The 20,139-nt window shown below is 48.0% G+C and overlaps 1 protein-coding gene across 7 annotated transcripts in view; it reads left to right on the top strand.

Annotated features, from left to right (window-relative positions):
* LOC146053730 (uncharacterized) overlaps positions 1-19,805 on the top strand; it is a 116,235-nt gene extending 96,430 nt beyond the window's left edge. For all 7 annotated transcript variants that reach the window (XM_083168012.1, XM_083168014.1, XM_083168017.1 and 4 more), the window contains one exon: positions 16,367-19,805. In XM_083168012.1, the coding sequence (XP_083024138.1) occupies positions 16,367-16,639 (273 nt within the window). In that variant the 3' untranslated portion in view covers positions 16,640-19,805. The remainder of the gene's footprint in view (positions 1-16,366) is intronic.
* The last annotated feature ends 334 nt before the right edge of the window (positions 19,806-20,139 follow it).

Here is a 20,139-nt window from a genome sequence, read left to right on the forward strand (position 1 = left end):
GATCCATAGGTGGAGCTAATTACTTCATTTGTGATTCTATGAGGAAACCTGGAAAACACGCACTGTTGGTAGCTCTCGAGGACTGGAGTTGGCTACCCCTGCATTAGACTAGATCAGGCATTCCCAATCACGGTCCTCAAGGCACATCAACAGTGCAGGTTTTAGTGATATCCAGGCTTCAGCACAGATGGTTTAATTAGAATCCCTCAGATACTAATTAAGTCACCTGTGCTCAAGCCTGGATATCTACAAAACCTGCACTGTTGGTGTGCCTTGAGGACTGTGATTGGGAATGCCTGGACTAGATTTTGGTTCTGTTTTTCCGATCCATCGGTTCCTGCTAAAGTATTTAAAATGTCACCTGATACTATATATGTCACCTGATGCCACTTATGTCACCTGATGCTATATATGTCACCTGATGCTATATATGTCACCTGATGCTATATATGTCACCTGATGATAACATATTGGTGAGATTTAATAGGATGAGAGATTCAAAAAGTGAGAGATTTGGTAAGAAATCTCCAGGTTTTTTTAAAGCGGCAATCATTTACACTGCAAAACCAGTTTGATTTTGCCGTGTAAATGATTGCCACTTTAGAAAACTGGAGATTTCTTACCAAATCTCTCACTTTTTGAATCTCTCATCCTATTAAATCTCACCCATTGTATTAACTTCCAAAAATGAAGAGGATTTCCCAGATATTAGGGGATTCTAGCAATAAAACATTAGTATGGGCTGGATGGTGTAATATTATTAATGAAACTTCCTGTCGGCAGATGTGAGATTGAGTGTGACCTCACACATTAACCATATTTGCTAGTGGATAAAATCTAACTTATCTAAAATAACGACACGGACAACAGTAATGCCATTAAAATCAGTCAACCTTTTTATTTTGTAACATTTTAAATAACTATGGTGGCAGAGAGAAAGAACGGTCAGTTTACCAGTGACATAAGCCAATTGGCCAGTACACCACAATAGGCCAACTAGACAGTCAGTGGCCCTGACCCCCAGTAGGGTAGGTCACACTAGATCAGTGTATTAGAAAGAGGGGTGCCGGATGACTGCCCGGCAATCGGGATCCTGACGGTAAGTGTACCAACATAGGAATTGCGACTGCCGGTGCTCTGACATGGGGGATCCCAACTGACAGGGTCTATTCTCCCTTGTGGGGTCCATGACCCCCATAGAGGGAGAATAGAACCTGTGGCGAGCCACCGAGCCTGCAAGGGGCTTCTTTGCGCTCACCCCCTTGTCAGAGCACTAACTGGCAGTCGGGATTCCGATGTCGGTAAACTGACTGTCATGATCCCGATTGTTGGACAGTCATACCACACCCTGAAAAGAGAGCGCTCCTCCATAAAGCAGCGCATTAGCCACTGGACTGACGTTATTTCCCGCCACAGAGAGGTTGACCAACCCCAACAGGCAAGAAAAAAGAAAAAAAAAGTTTGGGCTAGGGTGGGTGGGGAATCCAGGCTAAAAGAGTCAGCCCCTAGCTAGCCTACAATCAAAATGTCCACATCTCCAGAACTATCGAAATAACAACCTGACTAATGCCAAGGGAGTAAGGGGGTGGGATGACTTGGCCCGAGGTGAAAACCTGAAAAACCTGAAAAAACTGCACGGAGAACACGAGCCAATAGTGTCACCGTGTATTCAGGAGAAAACAGGGAAAATCCCTCGGGACCCTCACCGCTAACGGTGACGAGTGGCAAATGCTCCCAAGTCTTGTCTATTCGTGATGTGGTGTAGAAAGTGGGGAAGCAGATCGTTGAAGGAGCCGCCCTGCCGATCAAGCAGGATTACACTATAAAAACTAGTGCATGGAGCAGCTGACTGGTCGACACAGGCGGCCCCAACCCCAAACCGCTAGCCCACCCCCACACCACCTGACGAATAGACCTATATACAATGATAGGCATTGCACCTCCTGCTGCGTTACTGATCGGAACGGCATCCTGGGCTGCAGTATCCGATCTCCTGTGACAACTTTGTCCAGCTCCGACCCAGTTGGGTCATGCAAGCCGACCATGGAATCTGCTCCGATCAGGTCTGAAAATCTCAGTCCTCCGAAGTAGATCCTGGCCCCATCTTTCACAAACAACCTCCATCCCCATGCCATCCCCAAGCAGCATCAGACTATCAATCACTGACTGTCTGATGCCATAGTTCAACCAATGTTGTGGACACATACTGTACATGGGCAGTATGGGTCCAACACATGCGCAGGGTACCAAATATCAGTACTTTACTGAATGTGCCACTACAGCTTTGGATTATGATTCGGGCCCAATATGCTAATTTAGTATTTGAGTTTCTGTGCCATCGGCCGCAGGAGTGTTGGAGAAGTGTAAAAGAGACAAATACCAACATGACTAATACCAAGTGAGGGGGGGGGGGGGGGGAGGGGGTGAGATGACTTGGCCCGAGGTAAAAACCTGAAAAACCTGATAAACCTGCACGGAGAACACGAGCCAATAGTGTCACCGTGTATTCAGGCAAAAACAGGACAAAATCCCTCGGGACCCTCACCGCTAACAGTGACGAGTGGCAAAATGCTCTCAAGTCGTGTCAGCCCTAGGCCGCATGAGTGTGGGTGGGGTGTAGTAAAAATAATTACCAACCTGACTAATACCAAGTGAGGGGGGAGGAGGGGGTGAGACGACTTGGCCCGAGGTAAAAACCTGAAATTCCTGATAAACCTGCACGGAGAACACAAGCCAATATTGTCACCGTGTATTCAGGAGATAACAGGGAAAATCTCTCGGGACCCTCACCGCTAACGGTGACGAGTGGCAAAATGCTCCCAAGTTGTGTCAGCCCTAGCCCGCAGGAGTGTGGGTGGTGTGTAATAGAGGCAGCTGAAAGCTGATGGGATGGGATAGAGCGGTTGTGATGGTGCAGAAAGCAGAAAAGAGTGTAAAGAAAAGAGGAGCGAGAAGCAAACCCAAAATGGCCACAGGAGTGTGTGTGGAGTGTAGTAAAACCAAATACTAACATGACTAATGCTAAGTGAGGGGTAGGAGGGGGTGAGACGACTTGGCCCGAGGTAAAAACCTGAAATTCCTGATAAACCTGCACGGAGAACACGAGCCAATAGTGTCACCGTGTATTCAGGAGATAACAGGGAAAATCCCTCGGGACCCTCACCGCTAACGGTGACGAGTGGCAAAATGCTCCCAAGTCGTGTCAGCCCTAGGCTGCAGGAGTGTGGGTGGAGTGTAATAGAGGCAGCTGAAAGCTGATGGGATGGGATAGAGCGGTTGTGATGGTGCGATAGACAGAAAAGAGTGTAAAGAAAAGAGAGAGAAGAAAACCCAAAATGGGATAACACCTGTGAGGAGAGAGATAGAAGGAATTACCACGATGTACGGTGGAGAAGATCTTCATGTTCTCGGTGTATTCAGGAGATACGACACAGGACCGGCCACCGAGTGGACTGTCTGCGGCACACAGGACAGCTGGGATTTGAGTCCGTCCACACGTAGATGCAGCTCGGATGAAATCTGTGGCCACAGGGCAGAACTGACACCCGCTCTCCATTTTGGAACTCCATAATACAGATCACGCAGAATTGCGGCTCTTCATCCTCAGCAATAGTGCACGATGGAAATGCGCTGATCTCCAAATCCCAGGGTGCGACATTCTCCCTGGTGAGACGTATCTGCAGGTATTCGGGGTTACGACTGTCGCTGTCTACCTCCATGGCCAGGATATGCTGTCCGTTGACCTCTACAATCATGGCTGGTTGGTTAAGCTCACCGATGAACACCATTTCAGACGACAGGAAGTCTTGCGCGTTGATCTCAACAAAGATGGTCGACTCTGGAATCTGCTCGTGCATCTCCAACATCCTGTCATTGAAATACTCCCTCTTGAGCTCGTCTACGAGGTCTGCGTAATTCTGATGATGTTCAGCTGGAGGATCAGAGGCTCGATGAAGTTCCCTGGGACCAGGGATAAAAATGGGTGAACGGCTTCGGGCTCTGTTCTCCCTTTGAGATGTTTCGTCACTGGTTTCCTGACGAGATCTTCTTTGGCGCTCGGAGCGCAGCCTCTCCACAAAAACGGTCTGCGTAGAATCGTCTGAAAAGATATACCTTTATATTGTAGCTATAATTACTAGATAATTATTAAATAACTACGGTATTATTAATAAATAACATGTTCAAAGCAATTGCTGATCAGCAAATTGAGTTACAGCAATCACATTCTGAATATAATACTTTATTGTGTCAACAATACACTACAACAATGCACTGTCAACAAAAAATGACACACAAGTACCTGCACAAACATATCCCATTTCATTGTTTATCATTCAGCATATTAACAGCAGTTGGAAAAAAAACTGTTTAGCATGCGCTTTGTACGTACCGGGATACTGCGGAACCGTTTTTTCGATGGCAGAATATCAACAACCTCATAATTATGATTTGTCAGTGATGAGAGGCAGAATATCAGGGTTATATTTCAAGTGAGTTTTTGTAATACCCCTTTCACACCAGCCTAATTTCCCGGGTAGCGCTGGTTTGTTAGGTTCCCGGGCCAAACTCCTGGGAAAATTTGCCAGGATTTCAACCAAGCAGGGTTGTTCACGGGTTCAACCCAAGGTCCTGGCCGTTTTGAATGGGGTAGGGATTACTAACCCTGGTTACTGGTCCATGGTGCAGATGGTCAGGCTGGGGATCCACACAGGCGGCGGGCGCAGATGACAGGACAGGAGGTGGATGAAGATGATGCAGCTCTCCGGTGCCCTTACTCCCGCCGGAGAGCTGCGTCATCTGCACCTGCTGTCTGACCTGTGTGGATCACCGGCTTGCACCGAGGACCAGCAACCCAGGGTGAGTACTATTCACCGGCCTCCGCCACCATCCCAGCTACCCCTGCCTTCTGACGGCCTCCTCTCTGCCTCCTTCCCACACCAGAAAACGCAGAGACTTTTCTGGTGTGAAAGGGGCCAACCGGGGCATGATCCCTGGGCCGAATTCCTGGGTGGTTCCCTGCATTTTCTGGTGTGAAAGGGGTATTATCGTTTGTTAGAAAGATAACATTACAGAGCAATAATAGCCAGTGCCTACCAGATATAGTATGTGTGGATGGGGTGGCATGGGTATTATTCATGCCTCTAACTGGAAATCCTTATTTCTAGAGTTATTTTTGTGAGGTTTTTTTTTTTTATATTTGTCTATTTGCTATTTTGGCAACTAGATGAATACCTAGTGTCTAAACTAGAACTTGAAATCGCCAATAATCCACTACATCAGTATATGTATACAGAATTTATATGTACATTTTATTAAAGGTAAGCATTCAAATCAATTTAACATGACAAATGTTATTATTATTTTTGTTTAAGAATAAGATGGTGGGGACCTCAAAAATGTGTGTTTCTTTGGGCCTCTAAGAACCTCTGAAAGAGCCTGATAGTACCAGACCAGAACCCAGTGATTACCATACAGAACCACCATAAGTGTACCATGGAGTCGGCCTGTGTCACATGGGTCAGTGATTAATAATGCACCATGTCCACTTGAACCTGATTTACCAATCCCAACCACTTTGTGGTCAGGATCTGCGATCTGTGATCCCTAAACCCTTATAAGAGGGCTACCCTGACAGTCTATACCAGTGACGGCTAACCTTGACATTCCAGCTGTTGTTGAACTACACATCCCAGCATGCCCTGCATCAGTTTTAGCATAGCCAATTGGTAAAACTAGCAGGGCATGCTGGGATGTGTAGTCCAACAAAGCTGGAGTGTCAAAGTCAGCCCTCACTGGGCTATACCGCTCTAGCAAGAGCCGCAGCCTGACTGTTACCTGGAGCGTGCTGCCTTAACGGATTGTAGTGTTTGTGCTCTATTGTGCGATCTGACCACTATATGAATAATATGTGTAACTAGGTAGCAGAGTATTGCCGGTTATATCTTGCTGAAATGTCTGGCAATGATTACTGATACACAGATGACTTAAACAATATGGGCGGTTCAGGAGGCAATGGCACCTTTTTAAGAGCTCAGCTCAAACATGATTGAACTCGGGCATGACCACTAATGGACAAGAGTAAAGGTGCATACACACTGAAAGATTTGAAGCAAGATGTGGACAATCCCGATCTCAATAGGAACAGCCTATTCAAATCGTTCCTTGCACCAGCCGATCATTAGGATTGGTCTATGATATTCCTAGCATGCAGGAAGATCATAGGCCAATTTTTTGTGAAGTGTTTCAAATCGTTTCGTGTGTACGCACGTTGAACGATTTGAAACCATCTGAAACCATGTTGGATCATTTCCAACATCGTTTCCAACATCATTTCGTGTGTTTGCACCTTTTAGAATAAGCTATTCATATCATATATTACAGTGGTATAATAAATTAGAATCTCTCCCGGAGCAGTGGTCATGCTAAACGAAATAATAAAGTTTTGAAAAATGATATGGCTGCTGTATCAGCCCGTTACTGGGATGTGGTCATTTGGTCTACAGCATGTTCGACAACATGGGTCTAGGTCGACATAGAAAAAGGGGTACTTGTGTATTATAGCGGCGCCCCCGATGTACATCGTACGATGAACGCATCGCATCGCATGCCATGTACTGGATTTTGACCCCCTATACGATGAAAAATCGTATAAGCACCCTAAAGGGTGCTTTTGAGCACCCTAATGGTGCGTGGCGAGCGGACGCGGATACCTTCACAGGTAAACGCGTCCCTTCGTGGGCTTCACAGGTATCCGCGTCCCCTCGCGGGGCTCGCTGCGCTCGCCACACTATTCTATTCTCAACTCCACGCCGAGGTGGATAGTGGGGGTATGAAAAGGTCGTAGGATGCGTACCGCCGCCCCTCGCGGGCTCGCTGCGCTCGCCACGCTTCGGGTTTACGTTTATAGTGGGGGGGTGGCGTGGGGGTGCATTTAAAATTGTAAGCACCCATTAGGGTGCTTATACAATGTTTAATCGCATCGCATCGTATGGCATTGTATGCCATGTACAATGGCATACAATTTGAAAATTGTATGCCATCGCACACTATTGAAGCAAATCGCGTCGCATCGCATACCATCGTATGCGTTATGGTATGCGATGGGCGCCGCCAAAATACACAAGTACCGAAAAAGGTTGACATGGTTCTAGGGCGAAAGGTCAGTAGTTGGACAGATGCGGTGCACTTTAAACTGTGTCCATGTCGACTGTGTTGATATTCAGGTAAAAAAAAAACAGTGAAAAACTCCATGTCGACCTTTTGACTGTCGACCTAGACCTTGTCTAACTAATCACCTGTCGAACTAATGACCTTTCGACCTAGAACCATGTCGACCTTTTCCCATGTTGACCTAATGGTGTCGACCATCATGCTGTAGACCAAATGATCCCAACCCCCCATTACTATAGCCAAACGGATTACAAAAAAGGGTACTTGTTTCCTAGCACGGCGCCACGATTTTCAATCGTATGGCATCTTATGCATTCTATCGCATCGCATGCCATATAGCCGCATGCGATGCGATTTTAAATTGTATAAGCACCCTAATGGTTGCTTACAATGTTAATTGCACCCCCATGCCACACCCACTATCAACGCCAACCCGAAGCGTGGCGAGCGGCGGCGGTACGCGTCCTCCGACCTTTTCATACCCCCAGTATCCACGTCGGCGTGGAGTTGATTTTATATAGTGTGGCGAGCGCAGCGAGCCACTGAGCCCGAAGCGTATTACTTTACTTGTATTGCGCTCGCCATGCTTTGGGATGGCATTGATAGTGTGGTTGGCATTGATAGTGGGGGTGCTTTTAACATTGTAAGCACCCATTACGGTGCTTATACAATTAATAATCTTATAGGGGGCCATTTAACATTGAAAGCACCCATTAGGGTGCTTATACAATTTAAAATCGTATCCCATGCCATTGTATGCCATATACAATGGTATACGATTTTAAATTGTATAACATCGGGTGCCATCGCGTCGCATCGCATACCATTGTAAGGCTTATGGTATACGATGCAATGGGCGCCGTGCTAGGAAACAAGTACCCAAAAAAGTATAACAGTGTGTAACAAATGAAAACATAAATTAAATATTCCAAACTGACAATGGTTCATATAATATCAAGCAGGAAAAACACCTTTATATGCTTTTAAAATAATGCAAATAACATTCTATATACCGTATTTATCGGTGCTAAACGTGAGATCCCCAAACCGGTGAAGCTGACAAATTACAGATAAATACAGAGGGAATGCCAGATGAAATGTTGAGTGGTGTGATAATGTCCACTGTTATGTCGACCTTGGCTCGTGTCAACCTTCAGTGATGGACCCAATGTATGTTGACCTTAGTGCAATCAGCCCATACCCAGAGTAACATCAGGCATTAGGAAGGAATCAGAGTGAAGGTCAGTGAATATTTCCCCAGGATGCTATTTACATTTTATATACTAATAAAAGTGATATTTTATGATTCAGTAAAAGGATCCTTAGTGCACCTACGAGAAGGCTTGCTAGGTGTTGTAGGTCCCAGCTGAAGCTGTGGGTAGCACCTCCCATAGCAATGAATAAAGACTGAACTATTGCAAAAACCGAGCTTGTAACATGACAGTTAGGGGCTAAAGGTAAAGGTACTTTATCTCTACCAGTCGCTAAAGCTTACCGCATCTCCCTGTCAGCCTGAAAATGCCAGGGGCTTTGGAGGCCTATGTACTAACCTTGGGATAAAGTGTCTAGTTATGAAGTACCGCCAGTCAGCTCCTCACTGCCATGTTACAGAAGGTTTGAAAATGACATTTAGGGACTGATTATTGGTACTTTGGGGTCTATGTACTAAGCCTGGGATAAAGGGTTTGGTTATAAAGTACCAGCCAATCAGCTCCTCGCTGCCATGTTACAGGAGGTGTTTGAAAATGTTAGTTAGGAGCTGGCGTGTTGGTAGATTATCTCTGTCCACATTATCTCTTTCCAAGTCTTAGTACATAGACCTCTTTGGGGCCCATTTATCAAAAGTTTTAGCTCCAGCCAATCCGCTCCTGTCATGTTTTTGAAAAATGGCATTTGGGTGCTGGTTTGCTGCAGCACCATTTATCATAAGCAATAGGTTTTAAGTGTCTAAAATGGATTTAAAGATTGTGCCCTGTATCTCTCTCCAAGATTTCATGAATCTCCCACAAAGTGAGGGTATTACATACAGCTCATGTGCAGCTAACCCCAACTGCCGCCCGCATGCCACACAGGCAGAGAGATATCATGGCATGTAGAAAGGTAAAGTGGGAGAGATAAAGTACCAGCCAAACAACTCCTATTATTATTAATGACAGAAGCTGGTAGTTTGGTACTTTATCTCTCTCCCTGCTGTTATAAATTGCCCCCTTAGATTGGACTAACTGCCCCAATAGCTCACTTACCTTGATCTCCTTGGCGGCTCCATCTCCTCTGGTCCTCCTGGAGCCGCGGTAACTCTCTTCTGCTCATCTCGATCTGAAATATAAGCACAATAACCACAACAAACAATGTCCAGTAAAGCTCAGGTGTTATGGGGCTCTGAATAGCGGGATCCTGTAGAAATCTGCTGGGAGTACAACACTAGCTGTCGCAGCAAACTAGCTCTCTCTTCCAGAAGCAGCTTCTCTCTTCAGTCTCAGGTACACCAACTGACAAATTGCTACAGTTGGGACAGCAACATGGCTGATCCTGCCAACACACTGAGGCCAGGCGGCCATATTTGTTACTGGCATTTATATAATCAGCTATGGAGATCTGTATTCTGGTGAATTAAGCTAACTATTGCTGCTGATTAGTTTACAAATGTGAAATGTACACAGGCTGTAGGTGCCCAAAACCACATTCATTGAATTGTGACATGTTTAGACCTTTTAAATTTGTCGACCTTCAGTGGTCCACCTAATGCATGCAAACCTATTCAGTGTGTGTGTGTGTGTGTGTGTGTGTGTGATCATTTTTATTAGCCTGGTGATGTTTTCCCCTTGGTTGTCCAGTAAGGGAGGCCAGATAACTAATGTTATGTTAAATCAGAGGAGAATAGCTTGGTGACAGCAGACACAGACCGGTTATAGGGCCAGATGCACTAAGCTTCAAAAGTGATAAAATGGAGAGCGATAAACAGCCAGCCAATCAGCTCCCGCCTGACATTTTTCAAACACAGCGTGTGACATGGCAGGTGGGAGCTGATTGGCTGGCTGTTTATCCCTCTCCATTTTATCACTTTTGAAGCTTAGTACATCTGGCCCATAGTCCTTAACCTGTCCGTGAGTGGGTCTGCTCAGTATAGCCGGAAGTACACACGTAGCAGCTTTATATGACTGCTGTGAGGGGCGGAAGGACGGCTACTATACCTATATAATGACACACGTCCATGTAACGCTTGTTTACATTAGTCTAGGGTGGCCAATCCTGGGATCCCGGGATTGGTCCCCAAAATGTCTGAGATTTCAATTCCACTCCAATTTCGGGATTGCGCATGGGCAGTCTAATGCCGGGCAGCGTCTGAACAACCGCTCACACGCTGCCCGTCTTTTCCCGACCTGCCGGAACTCTCTCCGCCCACCACCTCAGCAGTGCCGCACATACACGGCGCGATTATTGCACCCGTTATGGGCTGGATCGCATCACATGCGTTTTGCGTGTGATGCAATCAGAAAGCAGTACAATAAGTATGTGCAGCGCATACTTTTTGTACTGTGCGATGCGATGCCTGTGGGAGCGCCATCGCATCGCACTGTGTATGGGCACCTTAACAGACCTGCTAAAAAGGTAATGTTACTGTAGTTCTAAATGCAGTTTTATTGGGGCATACTGTTTACATTTTCTGCACTTGCCGAAGTCGGCTCCCAGCCACCGATGAAATCGCTGGGCAGGGGTGTAAGTTCATCCCGGTCACCTGGATACAAGCTGGAATTTGGTGCCCTCTCTTAAAGGAATAAAGTGAAAACAAATATTGTGCGTGTGAATATGTGTCAGCAGTCACAGCAGGCTTGCCTACCCTCCCGCATTCAGCGGGAGGTTCCCGATTTTTGCATGAGCCTCCCGCTGCCCCGCAATCCCCCTCCTTCCTCCCGGTTTTTTTGTAAGCCTCCATTGAATTTGGACTGCGCATGCGCGCGTCCTGAACTGGCCGGGGGGTGGGGCCTGTATCGGGAAGTCGCACCGCTGGGTAGTTGTTGGTAGCGCCGGGGGCCGAGCTGCTGGGCACACAGACAGGAAGTCCAGACTGTCTGTCTGTGCACTGGGAGAAGGAGAAATAGCAACCGGGGCTTCCTGAGGCTGGCCCCGCCCCCACACTGAGGCTCCGTGTGTGTCAGTCCTGCAGGCTGCAGCTGCTCTAGTCCAGCTACAGGCTCCTCGTCTTCTGCCTGTAATGTGATGACTTCCTGCACTGCCTGGAAGGAAGAACACAGCCAAGTGAGTGCTGTGGGAATGGGGGCTGTATATAATGTGTGTATGGGGGGGTCAGGTGTGTGTGTAATATAACGTGTGCTCACTGGTTGTGGGGGGTCTGTGTATAATTTAGTATTGTGTTATGTGCTGTGTGTTTTGAGTGCAATATGGGGGAGGGGAGCTGTGTATAATATACTATGTTGTATATGTGAATGTACTAGGTCCAATATGGGGTGGGGGTGTATAATGTACTGGGTGTTATAATGTACTACGGTGTGTTATATGGGGGGCACACTTGCCTTCCCTCCTGCATTTTGCAGGAGGCTCCTGCTTTTAGCCCAAGCGCAGTGCCAGTATTCCCCAAAGCTGCCCCCTCTTACAATGTGGATTGCGCATGCGCAAGTTTAGAATAAATGGGGATGGGGATTGAAAGGATAGCTGGTAGTCCTGTGGGAAGAACACAGCACGTGGCCCCTCCCCAAGCAGTGTGTCAGTCACCATGCTTACAGGCTCACATCCCACTCCTGACACCCCTCCCTCACAGGTACCCCTCTCCTAACTTTCTCCTCACATCCCCCTGACCACCTACCCACTCCACAAATGTATCCCTCTCCTGCTAACTCTCATCACATCCCCCTTTACCCACGGCACTGAGGTTAGAGCCTCTGGTTCGTCTATTTTAGATGTACATTCTTCATTGCTGTCTCCTTTCCCAGGACATGACTCCAACATGGACGCAACTTGGCAGCAGTTCCTCACAGTCACCTCCATGCTGCCTGGTTAGTGCTCTCTTCTGCCCCATCTACGACTGGAAGGGGTGGCGATACCCCTTCTATCGCCGTCCGCGCGACCCCCCCTCCCGTCCTCCATCGATCTCCTCCTCCCCCAGCAGGTGTCACAGCAGGGAGGACATCCGGCTGCAGGGGGAGGAGGAGACGCAGAGGGACACTGACAGCCTCCGGGATGTGACGGAGACCCCCGCAGACCACATCACAGGTATCGCGGGGGTCTCCGTCACCGCAACCCGATGCCAGCCGCATATGTTAGTACATATGTGTAGCATCGTGGCGGCTGGCAGGCGAGGGGCGGCGATGTATATTAATACATCCCTCCCTGGGCCAAATGTACTAAGCTTGAAAAGTGATAAGATGGAGAGTGATAAACCACCAGCCAATCAGCTCCTACATGCCATGCCACAGTTTGAAAAATGACAGGTAGGAGCTGATTGGCTGGTGGTTTATCACTCTCCATTTTATCACTTTTCAAGGCTTAGTACAGTACATCTCACCCTCTATCCCTGACATCCTTTTCTCTCTTCCCCCTCTCTATACTGGACACCCTCTCTCAGCCCTTTCGGTCTCTTCTCTCACCTCCTACTCTCCTCTCCTTTTCACCCCCTCTCTATCTCCGTCGCCTTCTCACTCTCACCCCCCCCCCCCCTCTCTCTATCCCTGAGACCCTCTCTCTATTCCCTCTCTCTCTCTCAATCCCCCATCTCTCTATCCTTGACACCCTCTCTTTTTCTCCCCCCTCTCTCTCTTAGCCCTCTATCCGTTACACCTTCTCTCACCCACTCTCTATTCCTGACATTCTCTCATCCCCTTTCTTTCTTTCTTTCTTTCTTTCTTTCTTTCTTTCTTTCTTTCTTCCTTCCCTCTCTCACAGCACCTTTCTCTATCCATGACACCTTCTCTCTTATCCCCCTTCTCTATATCCCTGACATCATCTGTCACCCCCTTCTTCTCATGCCCCTCTGACACCCTCTATCACCCCATTTCTCTCTCCCCTCTCTCTCAGCCCCTTTCTCTGTCCGTGACACTCACTCTCTCTTTCACCCCAATTATATCATCTCCAGCAACTCTCAGTCCTGGGAACTCTCTCTCTCACCCTCTCTTTATCCTTGACACTTTCTCACTCTTTCTGCCATTCCCTCACTTTTCCTGACAGCCAAATTATTTATCTCTTATCTTTCACACACTTTGACACTCTCTCATTCTCCTCCTCACGTTTCCTTCATTTACCTACCCCCCCCCCTGACATTCTCTATCTCTCTCTTTCGCGCGCACGCACACACACGCTTTCTCTCTTTCACTTCTCTCTGTTTGTGCCTGATTCCGCCTGTCTCATATTCTAATAGGGTGGGACCTGCAGAGGAGATGTCTAGTTTAAACCCCCCCAAGGTGCCCTGTTTAAAAAAAAAAAAAACCACAAGTCTACCAAATGTATAGTATGTCACATATACTCTATATAATGATGTATATGTCAGTATTATGCTCTGCTGTGTAATGTCAGCATGAGCCCTCATGTGTTATGTCAATGAGTAGCCCTGCTATGTGATGTCAGTCATGCTGTGTAATGTAGCTGTGATGTCAGGGAGTAGCCCTTCCGTGTAATGTAGCTGAGAGATCAGTGTGTAGCCAGTACTGCGCTTTGTACTTTCGTTTTTATGTGCCGCTGCAGGACACACCACTTGGTCACAGTAGACACACCCATATATGGAGATAGACACACCCCTTGGGTAGATTGTGACACGCCCCCTCAAGTGTGCTCTGCACAATGCTTTTCAGTGCAATCTATAATCTCCCTGAAACTAATTTTCAAAAGTAGGCAAGTATGTGGTAAGTGCACATGTGCAGAACACCCCCTGAGCATTGAGCAACCTGTGGGTGAGGACTGGAGCTCAGTCTGTATGTTGGTCATGTATGTGACTCCCACAGGGCTGCTGCATGGTGCTACTGGGGATATCTATGTGTATGGGCATACCAGTGTATCCTCAGCAGCGCTACTCTATGGCTCAGGTTGTAATATCTCAGCCCCAGTGCTGTCTGCATTATTATACACTGTATATTATCTATCTGCTTTCCCAAAGTGTGACACAGGTGTATATAGACCAGATTATAATCTATGGGAAGCCTCTGTGTGTATACTATATGTTCTCTCTCTCTGCTGCAGTAGCTATGCGCGCTTTGCTATGTTCTATGATAATACACACATGTGAGTGTAATGGTAAATATGTGCCCGGCATGCCAATGTGGTGAGATACAGGTGCGCCAAACCGTACAGGCTAGCAAACTGCACGTAGCCATTAGTGCAGATGTAGGATAACTGGGCATACTGTATATAGGCTGGGATCACTGCTGCGTTCAGGTGACACCAAGTACATGTCACCCGCCGGGATTGCTTGCTGGATGGTTATACAGGGATTATTGTCACATTAGTTATACTGTAGTCTAAAGTGTATACTGTATTATCTACTATCCTAATGGGGCATACACACAGGGGGCGGGATGTACTAAAGGGAAAATGTGATAAAACGGGGGTTTTACCGCATTTTCCTATGTACCATTACCCGTCCGCCCCATCTCCGCCTGGCAGGGTATCGCCACCTCTGGGTGGCGATACCCTATAGATGCCTATGGGCTTCTATCGCCGCCCGCCGTCCTTGTGACCCCCCCTCCCATCCTCCATCGATCTACTCCTCCCCCAGCAGGTGTCACAGCCGGGAGGACATCCGGCTGTAGGGAGGAGGAGGAGAGGCAGGGGGACACTGACAGCCGCCAGGATGTGACGGAGACCCCCGCACACCACATTACAGGTATCGCGGGGGTCTCCGTCACCGCACCCCGATGCTAGCCGCATATGTTAATACATATGCGGTAGCATCGCGGCGGCTGGCGATGTACATTAATACATCCCGCCCAGGGGGATATGAGGCTTATTTCTAAGTGATCTGACTAGATCGCTTAGAAATGAGAAAAGGATTACTCCACGTGTATACCCTCTGGTGATGACGATTGCGCGGTCCCGCGCGTCGCTGTTGCCTGACTAGATTTACACATTTGCATCCAGTTATAAATCTAGTCATCGCCAGTGTTCTCACACCAGAGAACACTGGCCGTGACAGATTGTTCAGCACACAATGCTGAGCCATCTGTGCTTAACTGCAAACTTAGCACAAAGGCTCACTTGCACTGTGTGTGCACAGCTTTAGGGATGGACGTCTTTGCAATTGATGACAATAGTGCAACTGCCCATTGATTGTGGCATACTATGCAATGGATGACCATCAATGTTTTTACCTATTGATGGTGATCCATTTTCTTTGACTGATTGGATTGTGGGCCAATCAAAACATGTAGGCGGTGCTTCATGAGTGTTGGAGCAGAGCTATGCTGGTGGTAAGGGTTGCTGGTCTTACTGTACTGCATATTAAAATAATAATAATAAAAAATATATATATAATTTATGTAAGGTGCTAAACAACATATAATGGTGATTCAATTGTTTTGTGCACCCGTAGCTCTTGCCTAATGTAGTGGGAGCTAATGAATTGTTCGCAGCACTTGTCCTGGTCTTGTCGGCTGCATTTTTGCGCCCTAAATAAACTAGATGCAGCTTATTGCCCTACTGTGCGTGAAGGGTGCGAGGAGAAATCCAGGTGAGGTGCAGCCTGGGAGTCGGGTCACCAAACAATTGACTTTGATTTTAAAGCTCGTTTGTCACTGAGCTTATGTTGCAGGCATGTCCAAAATGTGGCCCTTCAGCTGTTTTGAAACTACACATCCCAGCATGCCTTGCCATAGTTTTAGTATTCCCTAATAGCAAAGCTGTGGCAAGGCATGATGGGACTTGCAGTTTCACAACAGCTGGCGGGCCATAGTTTGGACATGATTGGTGTATTGGGTTCGTTAGCTGTTCACTAGCCTTTTGCACAAACCACTTTGGCACATATGGCGATGTAATCTCTTTATTAGTCTTTTTATTAGTCTTGCACTCTACTATTACATATAATGCATGCCTTGACACCGTTTCACCGTTCGTGACACCCAATATGTCGTTAAAATATTTGTTCCAACCAGATTGTTGCTCGGAAAATGTCCAAACTTTTTATTTCTTTACATTTTTGAAATACACAAAATGTTAAAATTGGATGTGAATTTCTACTTCATTTCCTTACATACAGGGAGCAACTTCTATCAGTCACCCCACCTTGACAAAGTGCCCAGCGAGGCATGAAACGGGTTGGAGACTTAAGGAGAGGAGAAGCCATCTTGCTGCTGCCCGAAGTACCGACACGCCAGTCGCTGACGTCAGCAAGCCGCGTCCCGGGACCAAAGCCGCAACAGAAGATTCCACCCAGAAGCGGACAGCAACTGAGCTGAGGAATACCGCTGCCTCTGTAAGGTTAGGGTTAGTAGGGAAAGCGCGACAAAAAAGGAGTGTAAACATTATTTGACTAATAAATTTTTACTTTACACGTGTCACTCGTATAAACTAATCCCAGCGCTCTTTTTTACCCCTCAGAACCTTTGCATTTATGAGAGCTGCTATACCATCAGTGCAGTTGATTTAACATTTTTCTCCTCACTTAGGATTATGGGGTATGGGACATTATACAGTAACACCGGGGGGATGTGACCAGAGAGGTGACTGCTGGGAATGGGAAATTAGACAGTAACACCGGGGGGGGATGTGACCAGAGAGGTGACTGCTGGGAATGGGAAATTATACAGTAACACCGGGGGATGTGAAGGAGAGGTGACTGTTGGGATTGGGACATTGTACAGTAACACCGGGGGAAGTGACTGGAGAGGTGGCTGCTGGAAATGGGACATTATACAGTAACACCGAGAGATGTGACCGGAGAGGTGACTGCTGGGTATGGGACATTATACAGGAATGAGGCATTATCCAGTAACCCCTGAGAGGTGACTGCTGGGAATGAGGCATTATACAGTAACACCAGGGGATGTGACCGGAGAGGTGACTGCTGGGTATGGGACAGTATACAGTAACATCAGAAGAATGTAACCAGAGAGGTGTGTGCTGGGAATGGGACATTATACAGTAACACCGGAGGATGAGACCGGAGAGGTGACTGCTGGGAATGGGGCATTATACAGTAACACAGGGGAATGTGACCGGAGAGGAGACTGCTGGGAATGGGACATTATACAGTAACAAAGGGGATGTGACCAGAGAGGTGACTGCTGGGAATGGGTCATTATACATTAGCATCGGGGGATGTGACCGGAGAGGTGACTGCTGGGAATGGGGAATTACACAGTAACACCGGAGAGGTGACCGCTGGGAATGAGGCATTATACAGTAACATCGGGGGATGTGACCAGAGAGGTGACTACTGGGAATGTGGAATTATACAGTAACACCGGGGGAGGTGACTGCTGGAAATGGGACATGATACAGTAACACCGGGGGATGTGACCGTAGAGGATACAGCTGGGAATGGGACATTATACAGTAACACCTGGGGATGTGACCGTAGAGGATACAGCTGGGAATGGGACATTATACAGTAAAACCGGGGGATGTGAACGGAGAGGTGGCTGCTGGGAATGGGGCATTATACAGTGACCCGGGGGAAGTGACTGGAGAGGTGGCTGCTGGAAATGGGACACTATACAGTAACACCGGGAGATGGGACCGGAGAGGTGACTGCTGGGTATGGGACATTATACAGGAATGAGGCATTATCCAGTAACCCCAGAGAGGTGACTGCTGGGAATGAGGCATTATACAGTAACACCGGGGGATGTGACCGGAGAGGTGACTGCTGGAAATGGGACATTATACAGTAACACCGGGGGATGTGACCGGAGAGGTGACTGCTGGGTATGGGACATTATACAGTAACACTGGGGGATGTGACCAGAGAGGTGACTGCTTGGAATGGGGAATTATACAGTAACACCGTTGGAGGTGACTGCTGGAAATGGGACATTATACAGTAACACCGGGGGATGTGACCGGAGAGGTGACTGCTGGGAATGGGGCATTATAGAGTAACACCGTTGGATGTGACCAGAGAGGTGACTGCTGGAAATGGGGCATTATAGAGTAACACCGGGGGATGTGACTGGAGAGGTGATTGCTTGGAATGGGACATTATACAGTAACACCGGGGGGATGTGACCAGAGAGGTGACTGCTGGGAATGGGAAATTATACAGTAACACCGGGGGATGTGACCGGAGAGGTGGCTGCTGGGAATGGGGCATTATAAAGTAATCCTGGCGGATGTGACGGAGAGGTGACTGCTGGGATTGGGACATTATACAGTAAAACCGGGGGATGTGACCAGAGAGGTGACTGCTGGGAATGGGGCATTGTAGAGTAATCCTGGCGGATGTGACAGAGAGGTGACTGCTGGGATTGGGACATTATACAGTAAAACCGGGGGATGTGACCAGAGAGGTGACTGCTGGGAATGGGAAATTATACAGTAACACCGGGGGATGTGACCGGAGAGGTGGCTGCTGGCAATGGGGCATTATACAGTAACCCTGGCGGTTGTGACGGAGAGGTGACTGCTGGGATTGGGACATTATACAGTAAAACCGGGGGATGTGACCAGAGAGGTGACTGCTGGGAATGGGGCATTATAGAGTAACACCGTTGGATGTGACCAGAGAGGTGACTGCTGGGAATGGGGCATTATATAGTTATCCTGGCGGATGTGACAGAGAGGTGACTGCTGGGATTGGGGCATTATAGAGTAACACCGTTGGATGTGACCAGAAAGGTGACTGCTGGAAATGGGGCATTATAGAGTAACACAGGGGGATGTGACCTGAGAGGTGATTGGTGGGAATGGGAAATTATACAGTATCACCAGGGGGATGTGACCAGAGAGGTGACTGCTGGGAATGGGAAATTATACAGTAACACCGGGGGATATGACCGGAGAGGTGGCTGCTGGGAATGGGGCATTATACAGTAACCCTGGCGGATGTGACGGAGAGGTGACTGCTGGGATTGGGGCATTATACAGTAAAACCGGGGGATGTGACCAGAGAGGTGACTGCTGGGATTGGGGCATTATACAGTAAAACCTGGGGATGTGACCAGAGAGGTGACTGCTGGGATTGGGGCATTATACAGTAAAACCTGGGGATGTGACCGGAGAGGTGACTGCTGGGAATGGGGCATTATACAGGAGCACCGGGGGATGTGACCGGAGAGGTGACTGCTGGGAATGGGACATTATACAGTAACACCAGGGGATGTGCCTGATTGCTAGAGAGGCCGTCCTGCCGAATACCGGTTCCCACCGTTTCCCCTCCCTACAATGCAAGGGGATGTGTAACAAAGACACTTGCCCTCGTATTCCACTGCTACAGGAGAAATCCTTCGATGGTTGGCGACCATGAAAATATTTCTCCTGCCTTCACAAATAAGTCAATCTCAGTGCTGGATCATGAATAGTCAAAGTACATGACCGGACACACTGATACAGCTTTCACATCGCAAAATGCAGGGTCGCACCGGGACTTTGAAACGGTTCAGTCCCAGCCAGGGCTGTCTTAACGGGATGCAGTTAAAATCCCGTTGGAGGGAATCCTGGCGTTCAGAATCCCGATGCCGGAATCCCGACCGCCGAAATCCCGACACTTTCTCCCTCCGTGGGTATCCACGACACCCCTGGAGGGAGAATAAATTAGCGTGCCGAGCGTAGCAAGGCACCGGGCCTGCTGCGTGGCGAGTGCAGCGAGCCCGCAAGGGGGGGCGATCCACGTGCCCCCCTTGTCAGGATTTCGGCGTTCGGGATTCCGGCGTCGGGATTTTGAATGCCGGGATCCCGACCGCCGGGATTTCATACTGAATCCGTCGTAACAGCAGTGTAGGCCCCTGGGCAAAGCAATGCACTGGGACCCTTACCTTTCCTTTTCAGGGTCCATGGGTCCCACAGGGGACATCGGGGTTGTAGGTGGATCCA

The sequence above is a fragment of the Crinia signifera genome, unplaced genomic scaffold (genome assembly GCF_055691185.1).
Source record: "Crinia signifera unplaced genomic scaffold, ASM5569118v1 HAP2_SCAFFOLD_190, whole genome shotgun sequence".
Taxonomy (NCBI): Eukaryota; Metazoa; Chordata; class Amphibia; order Anura; family Myobatrachidae; genus Crinia; species Crinia signifera.